At 46.9% G+C, this 11,867-nt stretch overlaps 1 protein-coding gene across 1 annotated transcript; it reads left to right on the forward strand.

Moving 5' to 3' along the window:
• The first annotated feature begins 524 nt into the window (after positions 1-524).
• Positions 525-7,403, forward strand: TNFSF10 (TNF superfamily member 10). The gene is made up of 4 exons (XM_010716895.3): positions 525-1,662; positions 2,602-2,644; positions 3,011-3,121; positions 4,445-7,403. Exons 1-4 carry the CDS (start codon positions 1,486-1,488, stop codon positions 4,891-4,893), a joined length of 780 nt encoding a protein of 259 aa, XP_010715197.1. The 5' UTR covers positions 525-1,485; the 3' UTR covers positions 4,894-7,403.
• Positions 7,404-11,867: the final 4,464 nt, after the last annotated feature.

Raw genomic sequence — 11,867 nt, forward strand, 5'->3', positions numbered from 1 at the left:
GGAGAAATCTGCTCCTTGCTTTCTCTCTGCCCATAAGACAAACACCAGCCCTGCAGTGCCAACGTGGGCTCTGGTATGAATTTGCATGCCCTGAGGATTTCCCAGTGGAGGGAAAATGCTATTGCAGTGGCAGAGAGGTGAAGTGTTGGGGGATCAGAACAAGTGAGGGAGAGACAGAGGTACAGTGCTGTGTGCTTCAGGATGTGAGGGAGAGGCCTGGAGCTGAGCATTGCCCCATCTGGTGAGAGAACAACAGCAGTACTCCATCTGCAAACTTGTTTTTGTTAAACTCACTGAACCAGAGCAGCGTGGCTAAATCCATCAGAGCCCTTAGCTCCAAGAGCCGCTTTTCCTTAAAACCACACAATTTGAACCACTTTGGTTGACTTTTTTGAAACAATAGCCCTGACTTTAAAATTCCACTGCATTCCTCAGCGCTGACCTAGGAACTTTCTCCAGCTCTCACAGGAGGCACTTTCTCAGCACTGCCTGCAGAGCACAGAGGTGTTCCAGGGGTCAGGGTCAGCTCAGCTGAGTGCTGCTGCAGCCTGAAGGGGCTGAACAAGGCGATAGGAATTGCAGGGGATTTTTCCTAAGCCTTGTGGAAAGGGAAAACTCTTACTAAACAAACAGGAGCATGAGGTGGGGAGTGACCCCACATTGCTTTCAGGTCTTAAGGAACTCTGAAACCACTGCACGCTGAACAAACACATCTGTTTAGCAAACTAAGCAGAAATTTTTAACAGAAGAAAAGTGGCATTTAAACGTGACAAGAAGTCCAGGTGAATGCTTTGCATACTGACACAAGGCCCTAGAACTGATGCAGGATGCAGCTGTGCAGCACTGCAGGATGTGGGCATGCAGCAGCTGATTACACGGAGCAGCAGTGGTGCCTCACCTCAACCCTGCACCCAGCCCTGCATGGGCAGAACTCCTCCTGCAAGGTGCCCCAGGAGTCAGCACTTCTGCTGCTCTTTCCTCTTTATCAAAGGATTCCATTACCCTCTGTAACTAGAGGTTAGAGACATAAGCCCATACCACAAGTACTCAGCATTATAATTCAGTTTGGACCCAGATCTTATCTCTGTTGTCTGGGCTTTGTTCTGGGCTTTAGGTCAAACACAGACCCCAGGCAGGATACAGGCAGGATGCATTATAGACAGCCCCAAGAGAAAGCCTGGGTTGTAAGTGGCACTGGCTAAAAAAACAAAATGGAAAATGCCTCCATGGTTCGATACTTGATTTCATCCTCAGTAATCTGTGAAGGAAAATCCCTTGTGCAAAAGGAATGCATTTCTGCATATTAGCTACCTCATCGTAATTAAATAAATATGTAAACTCAGGATTAATTACTCATTCTGTCTCTATAGTCATCACTTGCACCATACTAGCAAATATTTGTAAGAAGAGAAAGCATGTTCCTATGCATAGAGAACTCAGTGACGTACCCCAGCTGGAGGGCTGTGAGCAGATCCCAGGTGACAAATGATGGCTGTTCTCCTGCTGCAGCTCCGGGACACGTACTCCAAGAGTGGCACTGCTTGTCTGACTGGAGAGGAGCTGGGAGACCTCATCCAGAACTTAGACGTGATGGAAAGCAAAGACAGAGTGGCTGACCCCTGCTGGCAAGTGAAGTGGCACCTGGGAAAGTTAATTAAAAAGGTATTTGGGAGCTGATATGCTGGAGTGGTGGAGCGTGGTGCTGTTGGAATTTAGATCCTAAAGCATGTAAAGAATGCTAATAGCAGGATGAAGTGGAAAGTGAAAATGAGCCTGGCTGAAAAATCAGAACTGTTTTCAGATTCCCATCTCCAGCAGGTGAAGAGTTCCTCTCGTCCACAGATACTTGCTTCAGGCTGAAACTTACCTGAATGCAAATCTTGCATCCCAGAATGGATCCTCTGTTTGTATTCTGAAATCTTGTCTCCTTTGGTGGAAGTTCTGCCAGTGAAGTCCCTGCAGGAGGAAAACATCATGTTTAGGGATTGACCTATCCACCAGCTCCTGCTTGCTTGCAAAAAGCTCGCCTGGATGGTGCTGGAGATAAATTTTGGATGGGTGGATGAATGGATAGTGAGAAATGTGTTGGGGCAGAGCAGGCAGCTGGCTGCAGCATCTGTCAGCCAGGATGAACCATCCCAGAGCATCAGCAGGGCTGCTGCACCACTGCGGGTAACCAGCACTCAGCAAATGGAAAGGAGGGAGCTACACAAAGTAAGATATGTGGAGTTAAAACTTAGGTAGGAGTATTAAATGAAATGTCATTTCTCAGGACCAAGATCCCACAGATGTGCAGCACTGCCAAAGGTGTGAATGGAATCTGGTCCTTGTTCACCATTTCATTTAAGAAAAGCACTAGAGTCTGATTTTGCATGAGATTTAAACCCAGATGGCTGAGCTCTCTTGAAAACATTTTCCCCAGGGTTTAGTTGCATAAAAGATATAAAATACTTCATTATGACAAATTAATAGGCTTTTTTTTTAATTAGCTCTTTGATCAAATTCAGAATAGCATGCACTTGTGAGTGGGGAAAGGAGAGTTTTCTGCATCCTTCACTTTCTGCTGACAAGCTAATGAGTTTTCTCTGTGTTTGTTGGCAGATGATGTCAAGAATCCTTCAGGAAAACATGTCTGCAATCAATGGTACTACAATAATTTTATTAATCGTGGTAAAAGGGATCTGCTGGTGGTGTCTGAAATGGGTATAGTGACTTGAGTAATGCTGCAAAACCCAGAAAACGTGGACTCGGGTGTTGTGCAGTTACACAGGGCATGGAACAGTGCCTACCTATTTCAGGAGGGCAGATTTCCAGGAGCCAGGAGGGCAGTCCTAAGGGGACTGAGGGGCAGTGAGGTGCCTGGCCTGGGGATGAGGCAAGGGTGTTCGGTCTGTGATTTAACCAGCTAAAAACCTAAAGCCAGACAGCACAGCCACGTTCAGCAGGGGATAGACGCGTCTCCTTACGTCCTTGCTTCTCACTGGTGACCCTGTTTCTCATCCCCATGTAGGTGACAGGAGCCAGGCACTGCCACGCAGGGATGAGCCGCCGCAAGGCCCCACGCTCAGGATAGCAGCACATCTGACGGGCAGCAGCAAGAGGAGCTCCACGTCCCCACACAGTAAGGGGCAGCCTTCACACAGTAGTCATGGAGCTTCTCTCACTTGTAGTTAACGTAGGCTTTTATACTTGCATGGAATTAATAGCAAGAAGGAAATCACGAGTCTCCTTGTCCCACACACTGCGTTTGTCAGCTCATTGCAGGTGGAGGCTGCTCACAAGTTGTGTCCCCCAGTGGCCCATCTTGGTGCTCTTCAACATCCTTATCAGTGACATAGTGGGATCGACTGCACACTCAGCAAGTTTATGGATGTCACCAAGCTGAGTGGTGCAGTCAGTACAGTAGATGGAATGGATGCCATCCGCAGGGACCTGGACAGGCTTGAAAACTGGGTCATGTGAACCTAATGAGGTTCAGCAAGGCTGCATACAAGGTGTTGTACTTGGGTTGGGGCAATCTCAGATACATGTACAGACTGGGAGAAGGAGTTGCTGAGAGCAGCCCTGTGGAGAAGGACGTGGGGGTCCTGGTGGACAAAAAGCTCGACACAAAGCTCGACATCTGCTCTTGCAGATGAAAAGGCCAACAGTATGCTGGGCTGCCAACAGGGAGAAGGAGGGAATTGTCCCCTCTGCTCTGCCCTCCTGAGGCCCCATCTGGAGTGCTGCATCCAGGCCTGGGGCTCCCAGCACAAGAAGGATGCGGAGTTGTTGGAGTGAATCCAGAGGAGGGACACAAAGATGATCAGAGGGCTGGAGCACTTCACTTATGAAGAAAGCCTGGGGGAGCTGGGCTTGATCAGCTTGGAAAAGAGCAGCCCTGCCCATGGCAGGGACTTGAAACTAGATGATCTTTGAGATCCCCTCCACACTAGCCATCATTTGATTCTCACAGGATGGGAACAAAGCTTGTTCTCTTTGGTACCTCACCGCCTTCTCCTTGGGAATCTTCATCAGATAAAATAAAAATTCTCTTCCTGATGTTAAGCTTTCCTCTTCTCTTTCCTTTAATTTCCTGTTGTTGCAAGCCCCAGCTGCTATGGTGACAGACCTATAGGCAAGGAGATGTGACATTCAGGCTCTGCTAATGAAAGGCTTCGTGGGGTTTCATCAACTCAGAGGGTACCAACCACAAATTGATGTTTTAACTTTGTTACCAAGTAACAGCACTTGTTGGCTTTTCTCTTATTTGAGAGCACACAGAAAATAAAAAATAGTTTGTGTGAATTCTCACATAATGCTGAACAGCTTAATTGTGGACTTCCTAATTGTTTTGAGAGGATGGAGCTAACGAACTGCTCTGGGAGGGGCAAGTTTCCTTACCTGTCTGCTCACAGCAGGTGCCGTGCAGGCTTTTAACTTCACATCTCTCTTCTTTCCCAAGTAGATTACTTGTCCCACAGAGGCATCGGACAGAAAATCCACAGCTGGGAGTCGTCGAGGAGAGGCCACTCCTTCCTCTACAACGTGGAGCTGTGGAACGGTGAGCTGGTGGTGCCCCAGACAGGCTTCTATTACATCTACTCACAGACTTATTTTCGCTTCCGCGAAAATGAGAACGAGGACTCGGATTTGTTGGAACGAATAAGGAATCCCAAGCAGCTCGTCCAGTACATTTACAAACTGACGAATTACCCAGATCCCATTCTGCTCATGAAAAGCGCAAGAACAAGCTGCTGGTCCAAAAAGGCTGAGTATGGACTTTACTCCATCTACCAGGGCGGGGTGTTCCAGCTGAAAAAGGAGGACAGGATTTTTGTCTCGGTTAGTAACAGTGATATAGTTGACATGGACAAGGAGGCAAGCTTTTTTGGAGCCTTTATGATTGGTTAAAAGACAAAAACTGTGCTCTGGAGGAAGCAAAGCCAGGACCAACCCAAAATTCTGTAGAACAGGATACGAAGCACACACTATAACAACAGCAGCAAAACCAGGCTCCCTGTGTTCCACTCACTCCCTCACTGCCATGGCCAGGAAGGAGCCTGGCAGCAGCAGGTTGGCAGTGCTTTGTGTGGCAGGAGCTGGGCACATTCCGGATGGCCCAGTGCCATGCTGTGTCCTGCAGGAACCACGGAGCTGCTGTGGGTGCTGATGGGGCTGGAGGAAAGTTCCACCTGTCATCTGTATCTCTCGTGCTAGGAGCCTTCCTAGTCCCCAGAGGAATTATTCTGGAAGTTTTTGTTGAAACCAGAGTTTCCCAAAAGGGAAAAGCCATCGGTAGCTCACACTGCATGTCTTCATCTCATTTCCCAAAGCATTTAAGCACCTAATTAATTTTAAGCACACACAGTCTGACTAAACCTGGGGTATTTACATGCTTGAAATTAAATATGTGCTTAAGCATTTTCCAGGATCATGGCTTGAGTAAGCACACCGCTCTGTCTCAATTAGTATATCACAGGTAAAAACAGCTGCTGAAAGGGCACAGGAGAGGTTTTGAAATCAATCAGTATTTTGGGATCAGCACATTACAACGCCTATTTACCCTAATTGCTGTACTGCAAAGATTTCACCATGCCTCCAACAGCCTCAGTAATGCAGTTACACTTGTTGACAGCAAGTACTTGATTTAAAAAAAAAAAAAAGTGTTTTTCTCTAAATGCTGAATTCTATTCGATATTTGCCACAAATTGAGCATGACACAGTTATTCTATGTTTGCTTGCACTGGCCTGGATTATGTAAAGGTGCAAGGCAGAATGACAGCCTGATGACTAACGTTTTAGGCAAAACATACGCAACTATCCATGCTTAACCAGCTGCAGTGCAGATAATGCTGTTTTGATGCTTATTTTGTTTGTAGGAATGGTTGAAAAGCTTTCATAACTTCTTTGAAATTTGAACTGACCACTAATTGTATGAGGGGGACTGCAGTTGAATGTGAGTCTAAGGTGGATGGGCATAAATGAGCACATCTGCAGCAGTGTCATTGTGAATACACTAATGTGCACCATGGATGCATTTTGCCCAGGTTCAGAGAAACCAATGGGAAAAAGAAAAGAGGAAAGTAGGAGAAAGAAAAAAAAAAAAAGGAGGAAAAAGGTAGATGCTTTGCAAGTGCTACTTTCAGTCAACACTCCTGGCAATATTGCCAGGAGAAAACCTGTTTGTTTTTTAAATATATTAAGGTTGCCGTGGAAACCTTCCCATTCACCTTCCATTGTGGTAATTAAATCACTGTGCACAGAGAGACAGGCATCGTTCATCTCTGCTTTGTCAACAAGAGGCACTGAAAGGGCACAAGGGCCAGTGCTCACCTGAGCTCCTGCGGTTGGTGGCTTCAATAGCAGAGACCTTCACGATAGCAGAGACCTTCAGCAGAGCCCTCCTTTTGTTTTTAGGACAAAGAAACACAGGTGTGAGCCTGAAACGACAAGTCAAACTTCAGCCTGCTGTTTCAACACAGCATCGTATATAACGATTTCAGTGGTAATCAAATATGTGAAATTCTCCATCATTTATTAGAGTACATGGTTTGGACCCAACTCAAGTCTGTTGTGACATAGAACAGACAACATATCTGGAGTTGTCTTCCCGATTTCAGGACTTAATTCAGAAATTGTTTTGCCTGGCAGAGAAGGATGGGGGGAACAGAGCTGTTCCCAACACAACGGGATGCTGCTGCATTGGAAAACTGACACCTGACTTCTGTGGCTGCTTATCTTTTCACTTGGGCATGTATTTTTTGTGTGTGTGGTTTTTGTCTTTTTTTTCCCCAACAACTTATGTTAAAAATGTTTTTTTAAAGTTATTTGAAAGAGATTTATTTGAACTGTGAAAAAGCATTTCCAGTGCTTTCTTAAGAGTCAGAAGCCCTCCGTGTGGGTAAGAATCGATCTGTGTAACGTAGCAGCTGTGGGCTGACAGAAGGGATCCGTGGGGGATCACACACTTGCAGCTGACACGAAGACAAACTATGACACTTTTTGCTTTATTCAACGTTCTCTCTCTGGCTCCCAATGTATATTATGATTGGGAATTCTTTGCTTAGGAACTCACCTGGGCATTATCTTTTTAAATCTAAATGTACCTGTTCTTAGGCCCTGCATGCAGAGCAGAGGATCATACCAAATAATCACATTTTATTTCTGAATAATCCAAAGGCATGCTTGCCAGATATTATCCTGGAGAGAGACTCAAGCTGTGTCTGACAGGACACGTTTGAAGATTAATGGAAAAATGCATCAACTTCTGATTGTACTTTTGCACCGAGTCACACTTCTCATCTCACTTTATGATGAATGGTGAATGTAGCAAATTTTTGTACTTGGGTGTGGGTTGCGGTAAACATATAAGGATTGTAATTTTTCTATGTCTGTTTTATATAAAACGTTTTTAGTAAATACTTACTGAGCCTTTTGGTGTTTATTGGCTTCCATAACAGCAGCCCAGCCCCATGAGTGCACCCCATATCACAGGGATGCCCGCAGGGGTCGGGAAGAAATCATCCCTTTTGTAGAGACTGCTTTTATTTCAACTCTCTTTTCTGGTGTTTCCATGGGAAAGAGGACTTAGCAGCAGCTAACTGCCTGTTATTTTGCCTTGTGTTGCTTCATTACTGCTATTTTTTTGCCTCAGTAAATGTAGTTATTATTGCTTGCAGTGAAGCAGAATTCACTTCACCAGGCGGGATCGGGGATGCATTCCTTGTACTCTGTGCAAATAGATAAGAATCCTGGATCAGACCCTGGGGTTTTAGGATTTCTAATTACACTTTTCATATGTATGACGTGACATTTCTGGGGCTAAGGAAAGTCTGAATGCAGTGATCAAAATAACACAACTAACACATTGAGACAAGAACTCATTCATTCCTCCAAGGTGCCTTGTTCTGTTCAGTCATTGAAGATGGATTAGGATAATTTGGGGTCTGACCCAATTTTCACAGATTGGACTTTTTTATATATAGGTAACACAGACATTTGTAGCTGTTTCCCTCAGAACTCTCTTCCATTCATTCAAACAGACAGAAATTGCACGTTATGTCACATGAACAAAACCCACCCATTCTCCTCTGCCTGACAGCACATCCATCCCTGCTAAGTGCTGGAGCACCACACTGCTATCACAGCACTCCCTTTCCTGCAGCTTTGCTAAGCCAGTACTGCCATCTCCATTAGCTCCTTGGGAAAGTCTTCCAGGTGCCTTCGGGTTGGAGGCTGGGCTGTTACAAATGCTGGCTGATTGCCGGTGCTCAGGACTGCAGAGCAGCAGGTTGGGGCAGGGGTAGGTTTGAGCAGCTTGTCCTTTTCACTGGCTGCTCTGTCAGTGCTAACCTAGTTCATGTTCCTTGTCTGACGCAGGTAACACTGAACACAGAACGTGTAACACTTGCTATGTGAGCAAACATCCAAGGTTCAAACTGCCTTTTAGAAACTAACAATGCGAAGACAACAGAATCCAAGGAACAAATGCCTCTTCAAGACACTTGATTTTGTCTGACTGAATTCTTCAGCTTGTGTAATTCTCAGTTTGTACAAAACTATCATTGTTTATGCCTTACAGCCTCTGGATGAGGGCTGAGAGGATGAAGTGCGGATCTGGTGGTGGACTCAGGCAGGTTATGGCTCCCCATTTCACAAAGAAACCGAAGTAGCATCAGGGCAGCATGACCAAGAATGAACAAGTACACAATCCCATCCTGCACGTTCTAGCACTAACACAAGGGCGTACTACGAGTAGGACACATGTGTGAGTCAGGTGAGCATCCCCACCCCTCGACTGCAAGGCTTCTGTTACGGGGCTGTTTGTCCTATCGCACCAGAAAGTTGTCTGTTGCCTCCAGGAACAAAGCCAGGACAGCCTTGAGTCAGAATCTGGGACTGAATAGCCAGTGACATTGCAAAAATGCAGGACTCATCTCCTACTACTCTTATGCTATCTGCTATTTAATAAACACTTTGTACTTCTGACACAGAACAAACATAGCTGTGGCTGGGGAACCTTCTGTGCATCAGTGACCCAAGAGGAACATCCTCGTGCTGGTGTGACCTAACAGCACATGGAGCTGAAGCACATTGAAAAGACAAACCTAAAATGGATGTCTCTGAGTCAGTGAGTTAGAGCACATCTTTGCTAGCCCATTAACTAACAGCGTTTCAAAGACAGCTTGTAGATGTTAACTTCCATACAACAACTCTAAAGTCATTTCTGCACTTTGCGGTTCTTCAGCAGCTACTCCATTGGCACTGCTCACTGCTGAGAGGTACTAAACCATAACCTTTGAGAGCACTCACCAGCTGCTACCTCCTGTTCTTAAAATACAACGCTTACAATAAAAGTCAAAGAACTGCCCCTAGATAGAATTAAAAAAAGATGCTTTTCTGCGGATCGTAGAAGACGCGTCCTTTTTTAATGGCAGATCTCTCCCTTGAAGTCTGTTTTGCATGGAAAGCCATAATAAATCTCTCTCAGATATTTCCATGACAACAAACCATAATATAAACTAGAATTAAAACTTTATTGGATGAGGAGTGAATGGAAAGAATGGAACATAGGACAGAGATCTCAAAACACAGTCAACAGAAATTCTACCTTACCTCCAGCACTCAGTACAGCTCTAATGCTGCAGAAGGGAAGCAGCAATATTTTAAGAGCTCTCTGAAAGGTAAGTGTCCCCTGTAATGCTGTTTTGTTTTGCTTTGAAGTATTTTTGAATGTCTGTTCTGGCTGTTCATTTAGTTAGTGGATAAACCTGTGCCTAAAAAATCCTTATCTTCTGCCTCTTTCTCTCATCCCAGCTATATTAGTGATTTCAATCTTTCCTGTGGCTGGTAAGGCAACATAAAATACCGTTCCTGCAGCCAAGAGCAGGTAGATGAGTGCCTGGAACCACCTTCTCTCACAGCTGTTCTATCTGCTCTCACCACTGTCCTTCAGTATATGCGAAGCAGACGCAGGAGCTCATCATCACACCAACTCAATGGCATTTCAGCTCTTTATGGCCCATTAAGATGTGGCCTTCAGTACCCAAAGAATCAAAACCAGGGATTGCTTTCTTCGCTCTCAGCTGTTTTTTCTGGCACTGACCCTAAGAAGGAAAAGCCACTCCTGAATCATGCTTCAAAACCCCTTTGAACAAGCAGGGCAGCAAAACTGTTGGATTCAAAGAACGACTGCAATCCCTGATCCAAGTGGGTCAGGGCATCAAACTCCCAGTGAATTAAGTGTTATTTCACTGCATTACAAACCTGGGCTCCCAGGAGAATAGAGGTCTGCTGCCGCCTCAGTTCAAGTACCATTTTAAGAAAGGAGAAGATTTGTCTGAAAGACTGAAGCTCTTGTCTCCCAAGGGAAAGGGAAATGGTCATTTTTGACAAGATACAAGTCAGCAAAAATGGGAGGAATTTCATGAGAATAAAGGCTGCTCTCTGCACGGTCACATCCACAGCTTCAGGCCCTTTGCTCTGCCAAGCACCCAGGTCTTGCAGCTAATGCCACTGGCCTGAGAATGTGTGGGGGTGGGAAGAGTGAAAGCATTCTTTAGAATAACTGGAACTACTTGGCAGCTATTCAGGAGCCGGACTCCACGAGCCTTATGGGTCCCTTCCGACTTGGGGTATTCTAAACAGGGACAGTTGCCCACTGCTCTATCATATAAATACATCACTTAAATTAGGTCAGAGTCAACATTGTAATACTGAAATAGCTGGATGCTGGCAGCATACGGCCCACGATTCTTCACAAGAAATCAGTGAAGCAGTTGCATGGGCAGCTGGATAAGCAAAGCGAGAGGACGATAGGCTCTTCCTTTTTGTTTTTGTTTTTCCCAAATGAATTCATTTGTGGCTATATTCCATAAAATTCAGCAGCACTTTAATAACTTGCTACGAAACTGTCTCACAGTGCAAGAGCAGGAATGACCAATACTGACTCCAATGAAGCTGCAAAGCGTGCCGAAATTAGGATACGGACAGGGCACTAAGGCTAATGCATCACTATGGAAGGTGCTGCAAAGTGCTCAGCTGCCAACAGGCACGTCCCGAGGAGCAGGCAGAGTAACTGCCGTGTCACCCTGCTCTGTTCTTCAGTAAAGCCTGGCAGTTGTGCAATAGCAACACCAGCAGATGGTGGGCATACGTGTGTGCGTGTACTTGAAAAGCAGCACCAAGCTCTGTTTCCGTGCTGCATTAAGCCGGATGCCAGCGTGCACTCAGAACGCAGGTGGTGGTGGTGGGGGGGTCCCTGTTCTGCCCCTGAGCTCACCTTGAGCTGCTTCCCTCAGCCAGGGCTCGCGGGCACAGCATCAGGATCAGCCTCAGAGAGATGCGGGATGCTGCAGCTGGGGAGCCCAGCAGCCCCGAGGGCTCTGCCTGCGGAGCGCAGAGCCACGCTGAACGAGAACGGAATTGCAGGTGAATCAGAGAGAGGGCGACGGCTGCAGCTTCACCCGTCTGTAGCCTTACCGCGCTCCTGCCAACGTCCAAGGGCAACGAAACGACGGACAGTGACCGCAGCCGTCCCCGCGCCCATCGCTGTCCCCACGCGCCCGCCAGCCCGCGCATCTCGGATTTTACACGCGTGGAGAACGCCGCACCGACCCGTCCCAGTAGCGACAGCTGCTCCGAGGGCGCACGCCATCGCCCTTCACCGCCTCGACGGCGGCAAGCGGAGAGCGAGCTCGTGAGGACGGAGCTCAGCGGGCAGCCCAGCACCGCGGCCACGGGGAGGGAGCCCGCGGGGACGCCCGGCCCCGGAGGGGCGTCCCACGAGGAGGAGCGGAGGAGAAGGACGAGCGGAGCGCGCACGTCGGTCTAAACTCGCCGCAGAGAGCGGAGCCGCTCCGCGCCCGCGGAGGCAGCGCCTACGC

The sequence above is a fragment of the Meleagris gallopavo genome, chromosome 11 (genome assembly GCF_000146605.3).
Source record: "Meleagris gallopavo isolate NT-WF06-2002-E0010 breed Aviagen turkey brand Nicholas breeding stock chromosome 11, Turkey_5.1, whole genome shotgun sequence".
Classification (NCBI taxonomy): domain Eukaryota; kingdom Metazoa; phylum Chordata; class Aves; order Galliformes; family Phasianidae; genus Meleagris; species Meleagris gallopavo.